Source organism: Oenanthe melanoleuca, chromosome 23, assembly GCF_029582105.1.
Source record: "Oenanthe melanoleuca isolate GR-GAL-2019-014 chromosome 23, OMel1.0, whole genome shotgun sequence".
Taxonomy (NCBI): Eukaryota; Metazoa; Chordata; class Aves; order Passeriformes; family Muscicapidae; genus Oenanthe; species Oenanthe melanoleuca.
Window position 1 is genome coordinate 3,790,752 of NC_079356.1, and position 16,397 is coordinate 3,807,148.

Genomic DNA, 16,397 nt, shown 5'->3' on the forward strand with positions numbered 1-16,397 from the left:
GGGGGAAAAGGGGATAAACGGGGGGAATTGGGATAAACGGGGGAAACTGGGATAAACGGGAGAAATTGGGATAAACGGGGGGAATTGGGGTAAACGGGGGGAATTGGGATAAACGGGGAGAAATTGGGATAAACGGGGGGAAATTGGGGTAAACGGGGGGAATTGGGATAAATGGGGGGAATTGGGATAAACGGGGGGAATTGGGGTAAACGGGGGGAATTGGGATAAACGGGGGGAAAAGGGGATAAACGGGGGAAATTGGGATAAATGGGGGGAATTGGGATAAACGGGGGAAATTGGGGTAAACGGGGGGAAATTGGGATAAACGGGAGAAATTGGGATAAACGGGGGGAATTGGGGTAAACGGGGGGAAATTGGGATAAACGGGGGAAACTGGGATAAACGGGGGAAAATTGGGATAAACGGGGGGAACTGGGATAAATGGGGGGAATTGGGATAAATGGGGGGAAAATGGGGATAAATGGGGGGAAACTGGGATAAACGGGGGGAAATTGGGATAAACGGGGGAAAATTGGGGTAAACGGGGGGAAATTGGGGTAAACGGGGGAAATTGGGGTAAACGGGGGGGAATTGGGATAAATGGGGGGAAAAGGGGATAAATGGGGGGAAACTGGGATAAATGGGGGGAATTGGGGTAAACGGGGGGAATTGGGATAAACGGGGGGAAAAGGGGATAAATGGGGGAATTGGGATAAACGGGGGGAATTGGGATAAATGGGGGGAAAAGGGGATAAATGGGGGGAAACTGGGATAAACGGGGGGAAATTGGGGTAAACGGGGGAAATTGGGATAAATGGGGGAAATTGGGGTAAATGGGGGAAATTGGGATAAATGGGGGAAAAGGGGATAAACGGGGGAAATTGGGGTAAACGGGGGGAAAAGGGGATAAACGGGGGAAACTGGGATAAATGGGGGCAAACTGGGATAAATGGGAGGAATTGGGGTAAACGGGGGGAATTGGGATAAATGGGGGGAATTGGGGTAAACAGGGGAAATTGGGGTAAACGGGGGGAAAAGGGGATAAACGGGGGGAAACTGGGATAAATGGGGGGAAACTGGGATAAACGGGGGGAATTGGGATAAACGGGGGAAATTGGGATAAACGGGGGGAATTGGGGTAAACGGGGGGAATTGGGATAAATGGGGGGAATTGGGATAAACGGGGGGAATTGGGGTAAACGGGGGGAAATTGGGATAAATGGGGGGAAAAGGGGATAAACGGGGGGAAATTGGGGTAAACGGGGGAAATTGGGATAAATGGGGGAAATTGGGGTAAATGGGGGGAATTGGGATAAATGGGGGAAAAGGGGATAAACGGGGGAAACTGGGATAAATGGGGGGAAACTGGGATAAACGGGGGGAAACTGGGATAAACGGGGGGAATTGGGATAAATGGGGGGAAACTGGGATAAATGGGAGGAATTGGGATAAATGGGGGGAAACTGGGATAAACGGGGGGAATTGGGATAAACGGGGGAAATTGGGATAAACGGGGGGAAAAGGGGATAAATGGGGGAAAACTGGGATAAATGGGAGGAATTGGGATAAATGGGGGGAAAAGGGGATAAACGGGGGGAATTGGGATAAACGGGGGAAATTGGGATAAATGGGAGGAATTGGGATAAACGGGGGGAATTGGGATAAATGGGGGGAAACTGGGATAAACGGGGAGAAACTGGGATAAATGGGGGGAATTGGGATAAACGGGGGGAAAAGGGGATGGCAGGGCCGGGAGGGGTGTCGGGCTGGCGATCGCCCCGTTCCACCGGGCTCGGAGCCGCCGCTCGGTGAGCGGCGAGGAGCGGGAGGATGCTCGAGCCTTCCAGAGCGCCTTGCCTTCGTTATTTATTTATTTATTTCCTTAAGCTCCGGTGTCGTGTTCGAGTTGTTTTCCTCGTCCCTGGATCTGAGCGTCATTAGCAAGATAATGAAGTTCCCGAATGTGGCGTTAAGTGGCTGCATTCCCATCCCCTCCCTCCCTTCTCCCCATCTTGCCTGCAGCTCCGGGCGCCGGGAGATGGTGAAACAAAAACAAGGGGAGGTGCTGCTGGTGCTGCTGGGGATGGGGTCCAGGGGAGGGGGCACAGCCTTTCCCAGCTCCGGGATGCTCCTGGACCAGTCCCTCCTGCATCCCGGCTCTGCTGCCGCCAGGACAAGCCGCAGCCGGGGGGGTTCTGTCGCGATGGGGGTTTGTCACAAAATCCGCCTCGTGGCAAAAATCGTGTCACTAGCATCAAGTTGTTTGTTGGGGGTGGCGGGGTGGGTGACAGGGATGTGTGTGAGAGACAGAAATGGGGGCTGGGGGCTCGGGAAACCTGGAGTAGCCAAAATAAACGCGCGGCTGGAGGTGTCTGTGGGGTTGGGTGCTGGTGGGTTTGGGGGGATAGAACAGCATCCCCCGCAATCCGTAACACCACAAGCTTCCAGAGAGGGAACAAAGCTCCGGGAACGATTAATCAAGTGGCTTAATAAAAAAATATAAATAAATTAAAAAAAAAAATTAAAATAAAATTAAAAAATAAAAAAATAAAATAATTTAAAAAATTAAAAAAATAAAATAAAAAAATTAAAAAATAAAAACATTTTAAAAAATTTTTAAAAAATAAAATAAAAAAATTTAAAAAAATAAAATAAAAAAAGAAGAAGTATAAATCCCTGAGGGCTGCGTGGTGCTGGTGGTGGTGCTGCTGCCGAGGAGCTGGCTCTGAGACAGCCACCGGGAGGGACGCGCCAGCCCTCCCCTGCTCTCCTCTCCTCTCCTCTCCTCGCCTTCCCTCTCCTCTCCTCTCCCCGAGCTGCTGCCACACTTGGTTCATTCCAGCTGCAGAAGCTCAGAGCCTTCCATGCGGTGGGATTTTTTTATTTTTTCCCTCCTCCTGGGCTGAAAAAATTAAAGGGAGGAAAAAAAATTAAAAAAAAAAAAAAAAATCACAAGCCTGACCCGCTTCCCCCCCACCTCCACCTCTCCCCCTCCTCCTCCTCCCTTTCTCCTCCTGATCCAGCCGAGCCGAGGACTATCCCAATCGCCGAGCGAAGGAAAAAAAGGAGGAAAACCCAACAGAGAGCAGCAGCGGAGCGGCAGCACGCCCCACCGCCGGTGCTGCCCTTTGACATGCACGCTTCCCCGGGATGGCAGCAGCCGGGCTGCGGCTGCAGCCGGGGCCGGCGCTGGTGGAGCCTGGGGCTGGCAGCGCTGCTGGCCGAGGGCAGCGCACGGAGCCGGGCGCTGCTGCTGGCGCTGGGGCTGCTGGCCGGCTCGGCCGCGGGTGAGTGCGGAACGGAGCGCGGCGGAACGGAGCGGAACGGAGCGGGGTGCTGGCTGTGTGGGGCTGCGTGATGGCACTGGGTGTGTGGGGCTGCGTGATGGCACTGGGGTGATGGCACTGGGCTGTGTGGGGCTGGGGTGATGGCACTGGGTGATGGCACTGGGTGTGTGACACTGGGGTGATGGCACTGGGTGTGTGGGGCTGGGGTGATGGCACTGGGCTGTGTGACACTGGGGTGTGTGACACTGGGATGATGGCACTGGGGTGTGTGACACTGGGGTGATGGCACTGGGCTGTGTGACACTGGGGTGATGGCACTGGGTGTGTGGGGCTGGCTGTGTGACACTGGGTGTGTGACACTGGGGTGTGTGACACCGGGTGATGGCACTGGGGTGCATGGGGCTGGGGTGTGTGGTACTGGTGTGTGACACTGGGGTGATGCCATTGGGATGATGGCACTGGGTGTGTGACACTGGGTGTGTGACACTGGGGTGTGTGGGGCTGGGGTGATGGCACTGGGCTGTGTGACACTGGGTGTGTGACACTGGGTGTGTGGACACTGGGTGTGTGACACTGGGTGATGGCACTGGGGTGCATGGGGCTGGGGTGTGTGGTACTGGTGTGTGACACTGGGGTGTGTGTGACACTGGGGTGATGCCATTGGGATGATGGCACTGGGCTGTGTGTCACTGGGGTGTGTGGGGCTGGGGTGGTGACAGTGGGGTGGTGGCAGTGGGGTGGTGACAGTGGGGTGCTGGCAGTGGGGTGCTGGCACTGGGGTGTGTGTCGCTGGGGTGGTGGCACTGAGATGTGTGGTACTGGGGTGGTGACACTGGGGTGCTGGCAGTGGGGAGCTGGCAGTGTGCTGTGTGGGCTGTGTGGCACTGGGGTGCTGGCAGTGGGGTGGTGGCACTGAGATGTGTGGTACTGGGGTGGTGACACTGGGGTGCTGGCAGTGGGGTGCTGGCACTGAGCTGTGTTGTACTGGAGTGTGACACTGGGGTGATGGCACTGGGATGATGGCAGTGGGGTAATGGCAGTGGGGTGGTGGCACTGAGCTGTGTTGTACTGGAGTGTGACACTGGGGTGATGGCACTGGGGTGCTGGCACTGTGCTGTGTGGTACTGGGGTGATGCCATTGGGATGGTGGCATTGGGCTGTGTGTCACTAGGGTGGTGGCACTGGGGTGGTAGCAGTTCACTCTGTGTCACTGGGGTGATGACTGGGCTGTGTGGCACTGGGGTGGTGGCACTGGGGTGGTGGCACTGGGGTGGTGGCACTGGGCTGTGTGGCACTGGGGTGCTGGCACTGGGCTGTGTGGCACTGGGGTGGTGGCTCTGGGATGGTGACACTGGGCTGTGTGGCACTGGGGTGGTGGCACTGGGCTGTGTGGCACTGGGGTGGTGGCTCTGGGATGGTGGCACTGGGCTGTGTGGCACTGGGGTGGTGGCTCTGGGATGGTGGCACTGGGATGGTGGCACTGGGATGGTGACACTGGGCTGTGTGGCACTGGGATGGTGGCACTGGGGTGGTGGCTCTGGGATGGTGGCACTGGGATGGTGGCACTGGGATGGTGGCACTGAGATGGTGGCACTGGGCTGTGTGGCACCGGGGTGCTGGCACACACTGCCCTGCTGCCTCGGGCACGGCACTGAGGGTGTTTGACTCACACCTTCGGGAGCAGCAATTCCTTAAGCGCCGGGATGTGATTAAGGTGATTGAGGGTGGCTCTCTGTGATCTCATTCCCCTTCCCGTGGGTCAGGTTTGGGCACAGGCGCTGGTGATGTGCAGGATGACTGTGAAAAATGCCAGCACTGCTTTGCACTCGGTCTTTCCTGGCATCTTGATTCAGGATTTCACTGCCCTGCTGCTTGCCCACAGCTGATAAAACAGATTTCTGGATGCCTTGCATGAAGATGGAAGCACTTTCCTGCTTTCCCTCCTGTGTTCCCAGTTGAATATCTCTTATGGATGAGCTCGCTGGCCTCAGCATCCTGCTTTTTCTGAAACATTCATCTTCGGGCTGAAAGCAGGAGCAGACTTGAATTTGGGGGCAGTTTGCTTGTGTCTCCTACCTCATTCCCACAGCTGCCCTTGCAGCCAAAGCAGATCCAGGCGCTGAAGTTTATTTCTGGTGTAAACAGCAAATATTTAGGGACTGTCCTTCTGCGTGTGTGGGAGGGGGAAGAGTGGGAGAGCGAGTGCTTGGCAGTGGCTGCTCTCCACACTGAGCAGTGCCCCGATTTCCAAGAGTTTCCAAGTGCTCTTGTCTTGTCTGCTGTATCCTAGGCTGCAGGAATGTGTGTTTGGTGTTGATGGGTATGAAAGCTCCTCGGGTTTTGGGGAGAGGGGGGGGTGGGTTTTTTGAGGAAAAACTTTATCTGGAATGCAAGACTGATTTTATTATGTAAGGCAGGTTTCCTTTCAGGGGCTGGGGGTGAGGATTAAGTGCTGCTCCTGGGTGCTCTTGCAGTGGAGCTGAACAGTTCTGCTGACTGGGAGCATCTGTCAGGAAAGGCTGGAAACCCACCCAGACAACCTACAGGTCCCTAAGAAAGGCTGAATGTTTATTTTGGTGGCTATTTTTCATCTCTTCAGCCTGTGCACAGAGGAAAACCATTCCAGCAGCTTCTGCTGAGCTTTGCTCATGCCAGAGACTGATGGAGAGATACCTAAATCTCAGATTTATTCTACCAGGGGCTTACAGCTTTTTCTCTTTTTCTGAGCTGCCTGTGCCTTATTCACACTGGATCTTCACTCTGTACCTTGCTGAGCATTTAATCCTTTCCTCTCAGGCCCCTGGTCCCTCCTGTCTGCATTTTGAGCTCCCTGCTCTGGATCCTTCAGCCAGAGGTTGATGCTCTGGGTTTTGCATTGTGAGCACAACACCTGCAAAAGCTTTTTTAGACCTCACATTTTTTTTTTTTTTTTTTTTTTAATCTGCATCAGAGGCATTGATCAATAAGTCCTCTCTTGTGATGTTGTTGTGAGAGCAGGGTGTCAGAGCAGGGAGGGAGGGGAGGCACAGGGTCATGGTGGCTTTAGGGTGTGATCCCAGCAAACCTGGGGGTGTGCTGAGAACAAAACAAAAGTTCCAAGCTTCCTCTCCCGTTCCTGAGGAGGGAGCAGTAGCCAGGAGCTCCCATAGTGTGGCAGCAGAGCTGTGTGTGTGCAGCTACCAGCCAGGAGCTGGGCAGGAAAAAGGGAAATTCTGCTCCCATCACATCAGCTGCAGCCCAAAAATCACCTCTGGGACCACAGGCTGCCCTGAGGAGCTGCCCTGGGGAAAGGATGGAGCTGTGGTGGGAGCTTTATTTGGGTGGGGAGCAGTGAAAGGGCTCAGCAATGTGGTGCAAGGAAGAGCAATTCATTGGGAAAAGCCATGGCTTTAAATAAAAGTGTTTGTGCAAAATAAAACAGAAAATACTCATTGGTCAGAAAAACAGCACCCCTTGTCCCAGGCTTTCTCATGGATCCAACACCTGTTTATTTTTTGTTATAATTCTTATCTTTACATTAGAGAAAGGTCTCTAGCTTGGGAAAAAAATCCTAGCTGAGCCTGAGACAGTTAGGCTGGAAAAATCAAGATTTTTCCATGGGTCTGTAACAGCCACAAAGGGGGAGTGGGAGTGCTCTGGGATGTTCCCCTTTCCGTTTTGTTTTGAGTTTTGAGGTGCAGGGCTGTTTTCCCAGGGCTGAGATGGGCAGAGGCTTTTCCCATGGATGCTGAGCCCTGCCTGGCCCCCAGAGTGTGGTGATTCTGGAATTCTGTGTATTGCAATCAGCACTGCAGGGTGCAGCAGGGCCATGTGCAGGCCCTGTGTGTGTGGGTAAACACAGATAAAATACATTTTAATGGCCTGTTCTGAAAGGTCTGGACACCATTATTTACACTCTGTGCTTTATTAGTCAGCACCTTGCTTGGTTCTGGGTTGAGGGAGGATGCACCAGCTTGAAACAGCAGCTCATCAGTTCTAAACCCCTGTAATTTTCTTTTTTTTTTTTTTTTTTCAATGAAAAATAGTTTTTTGCCAGGCTTCTCTTCTGAGGAGTGGAGGAGCAGGAAGCTGTTTATGAATTTGAATTTATGGATTTAAGGAACAGAGGGCAGAGGAGGTTGCACTGCAGAGATCTCCACCTGCACTGATAATTCCACTGCCCTCAGGGACCACAAGGGGATAAAGAACATTCCCAGTTGTCCAAGTCTTTAATCAGGTGTGGACCAGTGCTAGAAATTTTGAGAAGGTTCAGTAGAGATGCAACCAGTAAATCTGGTGGTTCTGGATCAAACTTGAATTAAAAACTTGAGCTGGAGATTCAGAGGTGCCCTGAGAACATGGGATGGGAAGAGCAAAGCAGATCCCTGGTTTAAACAGCAGATTTCTGGTTTAAAGAGCATATCCCTGGTTTAAAGAGCAGATTTCTGGTTTAAACAGGAGATCCCTGGTTTAAAGAGGATATTCCTGGTTTAAAGAGCAGATCCCTGGTTTAAAGGGCAGATCCCTGGTTTAAGGAGCAGATCTCTGGTTTAAAGAGCAGATCCCTGGTTTAAACAGCAGATTGCTGGTTTAAAGGGCAGATTCCTGATTTAAGGAGCAGATTCCTGGTTTAAGGAGCAGATTCCTGGTTTAAAGGGCAGATCCCTGGTTTAAACAGCAGATTCCTGGTTTAAAGGGCAGATCCCTGGTTTAAAGAGCAGATCCCTGGTTTAAAGAGCAGATTCTGTGAGCTGTGCCCATTCCTGGAATGTCTCCAGGGACTGCAGGGAGCAGAGCTGGGTGTTTGTTTGCCCCTCTGAGCTGGATTTACCCCTCTGAGCTGGGATTACCCCTCTGAGCTGGGATTTGCCCCTCTGAGCTGGGATTACCCCTCTGAGCTGGGATTTACCCCTCTGAGCTGGATTTGCCCCTCTGAGCTGGTGTTTGCCCCTCTAAACTGGGATTACCCCTCTAAACTGGGATTACCCCTCTAAGCTGGATTTGCCCCTCTAAGCTGGATTTTTCCCTCTGAGCTGGATTTGCCCCTCTGAGCTGGGTTTGCCCCTCTGAGCTGGGATTACCCCTCTAAGCTGGATTTGCCCCTCTGAGCTGGGATTTGCCTCTCTGAGCTGGGATTACCCCTCTAAACTGGGATTACCCCTCTAAGGTGGATTTACCCCTCTGAGCTGGGTTTGCCCCTCTGAGCAGGATTTGCCCCTCTGAGCAGGATTTGCCCCTCTGAGCTGGGATTTACCCCTCTGAGCTGGGATTTGCCCCTCTGAGCTGGGATTACCCCTCTGAGCTGGGTTTGCCCCTCTGAGCTGGGTTTGCCCCTCTGCCCTGCCTCTGCTCCTGCCAGACCCCAGGGTGGTTCTGGGCAGTGGGATCCCGCAGGATCCAGCAGGATCAGGGATCCCCATTCCCGATCCCGCAGGATCCAGCAGGATCAGGGATCCCCGTTCCCGATCCCGCAGGATCCAGCAGGATCAGGGATCCCCATTCCCGATCCCGCAGGATCCAGCAGGATCAGGGATCCCCGTTCCCGATCCCGCAGGATCCAGCAGGATCAGGGATCCCCATTCCGGATCCCGCGGCTGTTCGTGCTCCAGCTGTGCCTGGGCTGTTCCAGCTGTTGGTGCCAGCGCTGCTGAGATCCCTCCTGCTCTGCCCCCAGGGGATGTTCCTGCTCTCAGCCACTCCAGGGATTTCCAGCCCTCTCTGCCGGTTCCTGAGAGCCCAGCTGGGTGGGAAATGCCAAATTTCACAGCTGTGCTTCTGTTCCTGCTGCTGCCCCCCAGCCCCTGCCAGAATTCGGCCTGGATCTTGACCAGGGGAAATTGTTATGATAATGAGGGTTGGTTGGGGGCAAGGTCAGGCAGCTTGAACTGGTTTTGAGCCCATAGCATTGCAAGAAAAGTCTTTTTAACTCTGTTTTTATCAGGAGTATCCTGAGACACAGGGCTGGAGTAATTTTTCACAGGCTTTAGTGAAATTATAACAAAGCTCTGTTTAGCTGAGTGGATTTTAAATAATACTTCTTTACTCGTCCTCCATGTTTCTAGGAGGTTCAGAAACATCATGAATAGGCCTAAATTTAAATTAGGCTATTTTTTTTTTTCCAACAGAAAATAGAGCAAATTCAAATGGAAGGGGAGAGATAAGACTTTAAGGGCTGGAAAAAAAAAAAAAAAAAAAAAAAAAAAAAAAAAAAAAAAAAAAAAAAAAAAAAAAAAAGAAAAGGAATGATTAAGTAGTAAAGATTCTGTACTGCTGGAATTGAGTGCAGCCCCTGAGAGCAGACACAGATCCCCACAAATGGCTCAGCCTCCTCTCCAGAGGGTTTTCCCAGCCCAAACCACTCCATGCAGTAATTCTGGAGTGCCTTGCTCGAGGTGGTTTGGGGGGTTTGGGGCAGCTCAGCCTGAACCACATCACTGTCCTGTTCCTCAGTTCTCCAGCAAGAAACTCGAGCTGTGATGTGATTCCAGTACAACCCCAGATATTATTTCCTCTCTGAGGTGGTTCCAGTGCAGCTCCAGAGGTTATTTCCAGTACAACCCCAGAGGTTATTTATTGCTCTGAGATGATTCCAGTGCAGCTCCAGATGTTATTTATTGCTCTGAGATGATTCCAGTGCAGCTCCAGATGTTATTTATTGCTCTGAGGTTATCCCAGTGCAGCCCCAGATGTTATTTCCTGCTCTGAGGTAATTCCAGTGCAACCCCAGAGGTTATTTATTGCTCTGAGGTAATTCCAGTGCAGCTCCAGATGTTATTTATTGCTCTGAGGTTTTTCCAGTGCAGCTCCAGATGTTATTTCCTGTTCTGAGGTAATCCCAGTGCAACCCCAGAGGTTATTTATTGCTCTGAGATGGTTCCAGTACAACCCCAGAGGTTGTTTCCTGCTGTGAGCTGATCCCAGTGCAGCCCCAGAGGTTGTTTCCTGCTCTGAGATGGTTCCAGTACAACCCCAGAGGTTATTTATTGCTCTGAGGTTATTCCAGTGCAGCCCCAGATGTTATTTCCAGTACAACCCCAGAGGTTATTTCCTGCAGTGAGCTGATCCCAGTGCAGCCCCAGAGGTTATTTCCTGCTGTGAGGTGATTCCAGTGTAACCCCAGAGGTTATTTCCAGTGCAGCCCCAGATGTTATTTGTTGCTCTGAGGTTATTTCCAGTACAACCCCAGAGGTTATTTCCTGCTCTGAGGTTATTCCAGTGCAGCCCCAGATGTTATTTCCAGTACAACCCCAGATGTTATTTCCTGCTGTGAGCTGATCCCAGTACAACCCCAGAGGTTATTTATTGCTCTGAGATGGTTCCAGTACAACCCCAGAGGTTATTTCCTGCAGTGAGCTGATCCCAGTACAACCCCAGAGGTTATTTATTGCTGTGATGTGATTCCAGTGTAACCCCAGAGGTTATTTCCAGTGCAGCCCCAGATGTTATTTGTTGCTCTGAGGTTATTTCCAGTACAACCCCAAAGGTTATTTCCTGCTGTGAGCTGATCCCAGTACAACCCCAGATGTTATTTATTGCTGTGAGGTGGTTCCAGTACAACCCCAGAGGTTATTTCCTGCTCCCAGAAGGCTCTCCCAGTGCTCCCAGTGGAGCTGGGATGTGGGGATGAGCCCGTGGCAGAGCAGCCCAGCTCAGTGTTCCCACAGCGTGCCTGGGGCAGGGAAGGGCAGTGCAGCTGTGGGCAGGGTGCTGAGCAGGGATTGCAGAGTCTCTGTGCTCTGCAGGGCCAGCCAGGGCTGCTGCTGGTTGATGTGCAACTGGGACAGTCCCACTGATTAAAGGAATCAGATTAACTCTGTCTCAGTGCCTTGGCTCCATGGGCACAGCCAGCATGGGACTGCAGGGAGCTTGGAATGATTTCACACCTCCCTCCTTGAAAGTGGAATGATGAATGTTCTAATTCCCACTAACCAATCTAACACAAGACACAAATTTACACAGCATTTACACACAGCCTATAGGAATCCTTACATTGCCATAGTGTGTTACACTTTAAACTTCTAAAAAACTTTTCTTTGGACCTTAGCAAAATCTCTGACCTTTGGACTTGCTCTCCAGCAGAAGACATTGTTCTATCAAGAGGGGATTACCCCTAGCTGGCCATCCTATTGTTTTATAATTATTCAGTAACTGAGGCTTTCCTGTTTCATCTTCCCCAACAGTGGGAGAGAATTTTTTGGGTGGTTTTCCTTCTTTTTTTAATGGGATTTCACAGTGGGTTGTGTGGTGTTTGTTCTTTATTCCCAGTGTCAGGTGCAGTCCCTGCTTCATTTCCTGTCTTTTCAAGGCATCACCTGTAGGAGTAAACTGATAAAATCCCTGGTTTTGAGTGCCCAGCTGGGTGTGATGGATGGAAAGGGGACTTGGGGCAGAAAAACCGTGGGGTGGGGAGATGTGATGCTGTGACTTCCCTGGGAGAGAATCTTGTAACCACCAGGGCTGTGGCTGCCAGGGAGGGGTGGGATAAGGGAGTAATTTAAAAAATATAATTCTGCCTCATTTCTGACTGCAAAACTCTGCTGGGAAATGAATTCCTGGCCTGTGTTTGGGGGTGGAGGTTTGCAGAGGGTTGCAGGAATTGCAGCAGGGTTCAGCTGTGGTGTTGGTGTGTGACCAGCAGTGTCACTGCCTGCCCACTGAGGTGTGAACACCCAAAATCCCGGGATCAGTGAGGCTGGAAAATCCCTCCCAGGCCACAGAGACCAAGCTGTGCCCAATCCCCAGCTTGTCCCCAGCCCAGGGCACTCAGTGCCACCTCCAGGGACCCTCCCTGGGCAGCTCCTGGCAGCCCTTTCCTGCTGGAAATTCCTGCTGGAATCACCTGGAGGTGGCAGAGGGAACATTAAACCATCAGCAAGTGTTGTGTGTGATTCTGGAGTGCTGGAAGGAGGTGGAAACCACAGCCCAGAGGGGCTGCTGGAATTCTGCTTGTCAAGCAGTGTCACCAGAGCCAGCCTGGGCAGGACTGGAGCTGCAGCCAGAAACAAAATGAAATAAATTCCCAGCCCTTGCTGTCGTTTCAGCTGCTTTGTTAATGCTGGGTGTCTTTGGAAGGCAGCTCCTCTTTCTGACCTGCAGGAAACTCCAGCATCCCCTTTCCTGCTGGTGGATATCTTCCCTTTCCCTCCTTGTAAAAAGTGCTGGCCAGAGCACTGGGGGTCCCTGGAGGTGCTGGAAGGTGGGAGGAGGAGGAGGAGGAGGAGGAGGAAGGGCTGGCCAAGGTCACCAGCAGGGTGTGAGCAGAGCTGGTGTCACTCCTGCCTCATCCCAGCTCCAGCACATCCAGGATGTGATGCTGCAGCTCCTGAGGGGGTTTTTGAGAGGCCTCCCTGCTGCAGATGAGCTTGGAGCTGTGTCTGTGCAGAGGCTTTTACACTGGAACAGAGCAATTCCTGCAGCCATTTATCAGAGTGTCTGTGATCCCCATTTCCAGCCTGACAAAACAATGGTGAGTCCCAAATAAAGGTCCAGAACACTTTAAAACAAAAGAAGGGAAGATTTGTTCTCTGACCTCTGGAATGGGAACTCTGTTCTGTCCTGGTTTTATTTGGGTTCCATCCACCTGCCTTGGAGCCTCCTCCATTTTTCAGTGTGAAATTTTCCACATTTCAGTGTGGCATTTCACCTGTTCTGTCACTCCAGTGCAGACCACAGCCTGATAATCCCAGCCCCAGCTGCTCTAGAGTGTGCAAGAGGGGCTGGAATAGCCAAGAAGGATGAGTTAATCACAGGCAGAGAATTAACCACAACTGGGGATTTGCTGCTTCAGTGCTCTGCTGGTATTTGCAGCAGTTTTTGGAGCCCAGTCCTTGCCCCAGCAGGGTGTGAGCATGACTCCCTCTGCTTCCCTTCCCCATCCCTGAAACATCCCTAAACATCCCTAAAACATCCCTGGAACAATCCCTGAAACATCCCTAAAACATCCCTGGAATAGGAACATCCCTGGAACATCCCTGGAGCATCCCTGGAACATCCCTGAAACATCCCTAAACATCCCTAACAATCCCTGAAACATCTCTAAAACATCCCTGGAATAGGAACATCCCTGAAACATCCCTGGAACATCCCTGGAACATCCCTAAAACATCCCTGGAACAATCCCTGAAAAATCCCTAAACATCCCTGGAATAATCCCTGGAACATCTCTGGAACATCCCTGGAACATCCCTGGAACATCCCTGGAACATCCCTGGAACAGGAACAATCCCTGGAATAGGAACATCCCTGGTACATCCCTGGAACATCCCTAAACATCCCTAAAACATCCCTAAAACACCCCTAAACATCCCTGGAACATCCCTGGAACATCCCTGGAACAGGGATAAACAGAATTGTCAGAATGATTCTCAGATTTATTCTGGGGGTGTTGTGAGGAGCTTTCAGCAGGTACAAATTGCTGGAGGTTGATTAACTGCACAACTTCCATGTGCTCTCCCTTGATTGCATGGAGTGAATTCAACCATTTCATGCACAATTTGGGATTAATTGGGAATGACATTTTCAGGTGAAAGTTGTCTGTCTGCTGCTGAACTTCGAGTGGCATTGTCAAGAAAAAAAAAAAAAAGTCAGGAATAAAAGCAAATGCAGTTTCTGTTGCAGGAAGGATTTGCACAGCTCCTGTAATTCCTACAGAATTGCCTTTTACAGTTTTTATGGCTTTAGATCCATGTTTTATGCAAAGACTGCAGCTTCTAAAAGCAAAGTGTGCTCACTGGAGATGGGGAGGTGGGAGGTGTGCACTGAGAATTTGCCAGAAGCATCAGGGAATTGGATCCTGCTCTTGAGAAAAGCAGGATATTGGCAGAGAGGATGGTCTGGACCTTCTGATTTTAACTCTGCCTTTGAAGCAGTTGCTTCAATTATGTGAGCTCCAGCTTCTTGTCTGTGGAGGGGGAAAAAATAGTGCTGTACTAATAGTATTATCTAATTAATTATGAAGATGAATGCCTGCAGGATGGCAGAGATCAAATGGAGAACTTGTTTCCTTGTTACTGTTCCTGTTATTTATCAGCAGTTTATCAATATTTTGTTTAGTTAATTTAGTGAAAGCAGAGTTTGAAATAAGATTTTTTTTTTTTTTGGTGGTATTTATGTCATTACTTTTGGAGCCTTGAAAAAACAGGAGTGGGATTTTAGGCACAGTTTGCTGAGGAGCTTTGTGACTTACACAGGGTCACATCCTGTCCCAAATTCTTGTTTAAATCCATGAATCCCAGCAGGATTCTCCCCTCTGTGTGGGGCTGGCAGAGTCAGGGGTGCAGAAAATTGCAGCTCATTCCTCCTGTGACAAAGGCACAACTCAATGTTCCTTCCCTCTTCACCCACCAAATAATAACAGCCAGAAAAAATCCATTTCCTCCTGGAAAGGGGAGGAAAATATCCCATCCTGCGGAAGGATAATGGAGTTGGTGCTTTTCCAAAGGTGAGGCCATTTTTAAAGATGCTCCTTGCATCCCACAGCATATTGTTTATATCCCTCTATTGTTGTTTTGTCTCCATTAGGGGAAGGTTAGGCAGGATCCTGGACCCTGGGCAGCTGTCAGCACCATTCCCAAGGGGCCCCCATTAAAGTTAAGCACCACTTGGGCTGTTAATATTAAAATTAAGCCCACCTGCTGGAGTAATGAAGGGTTGGAAGGATGGGGAGTTTGTCCCTCATTGTGTGTGACTTTTTTCTCAGTGATGCTTCAGTGTTTTTATATTTTCATCTATTTGTAACACTGCAATTCTTCAGTGTATAACTCCAAACTCCATATCCAGTGTCACTGCTGGTTTCCCATTTTTTCAGACACAACAATTCCTCTCTAGGCTGGGAACCAAGGACACCTCACTGCCTCAGGCCTGAGAAATCTAAACAAAAGTGAGTTGGGGGGAGCAAATTTGGGGTAAATGATTCATTACCTGAAGCTGTAATTGGAATATTAACCCCCAATATGCAAATGAACCAAATTTAAAAAGTGTAAAAACTCATGACCCATTGCCCATTTTGGGTGTAGCCCCTGAAGGCCCTTCAATAAATATAAAAATCTGCTTTTTATTAATTTAATTTTATCTGGCCTCTGTTTTTAGCCCCAGAAGGCATCACCAGTGTTGGTCCTTTCTTCCCAGTCTCTGAAGAACAATCTGCCCCCTCTGAGGGCTCCACTTCCCTCTCTGGGGCTCTGGTGTCCTGTAAATTCTGCAGCTCTTCAAGGAGTGCTGGAGCAGCTGGACTGGAATTTCTCTGCTTGGGTGGGGGCTTTAATGGAAACCTGTTTTACAGAAAAATCTCCTGTGCTGAAGGACAATGTGTGGAGTTGTCCCCACAGTCAGCAGAGCCCAGAGATAAAGCCCAGGGTGGGTTTGGAGTGAAATTCTTTGGTGACAAAGGGAGAAATCCTCCCCTGGGAGGGTGGAGGGGCTGGGATGGAATTCCAGAGATCCCTGGGAGTGTCCAGGAGCAGCCTGGGCTGGTGGGGGGTGTGGGACTGGATGAGATTTAAGGTCTCTGTCCCAAACCATTGCAGGATCCTGATTTTGGCTTGGCCCTGGTGTCCCACTGACCTCCCAGTGCACAGGTTCTGACCCTGGGCAGGACTGAAGGGAGAAAAAACCAACCCTGCTGCTGTCACCTGCACTTCTTCCCACTGAATTAACTAATTCTATTTCCACAGAGCAAGTTCATTTTGCTGGATTTAACACAACCACTTTGGGGAGGCTCTGTCACTTGTTCCTCCTGGGAGCACTAATCTCAAATTAGAGAACAAGTGATGACCTTTTTTTTTGCCCAGGAGTCCAACACTGAGGGCTCTTACAGGGAGTTTTTTTGCCTTTTCTTGCACGAAAATGCAGTTAACAAATGAGACTTTTGACAAAAAAAAAAAAAAAAATCCCCAATTTGAGCGTGCAAGTCGATTCAATTCACCCCCTGTTAGCTCCTTGATTGAGAGCTATGGAGATTGAAGAGGAAAGGTATTGATCTGCTTTGGGGATTGAAAACTGAGATGAAGTGGAATATGTCTGTGGGTGAAAATGAGCTTTTAAATGGGTGGAGGAGGAGAGAGGAAAATAAAACCCAATGTGATGTTAATGGGAGGGAGTTGTGGGTGTCTCTGGGGGTTGTGGAGAGGTGGA

General features: G+C 50.6%; 1 protein-coding gene across 1 annotated transcript in view; it reads left to right on the forward strand.

Annotated features, from left to right (window-relative positions):
* The first annotated feature begins 2,827 nt into the window (after positions 1 to 2,827).
* The window catches only part of CSMD2 (CUB and Sushi multiple domains 2), a 288,748-nt gene continuing 275,178 nt past the window's right edge, over positions 2,828 to 16,397 (forward strand). The window contains exon 1 of the mRNA XM_056509388.1: positions 2,828 to 3,287. Coding sequence (XP_056365363.1) covers positions 3,134 to 3,287 — 154 coding nt within the window. The 5' untranslated portion in view covers positions 2,828 to 3,133. The remainder of the gene's footprint in view (positions 3,288 to 16,397) is intronic.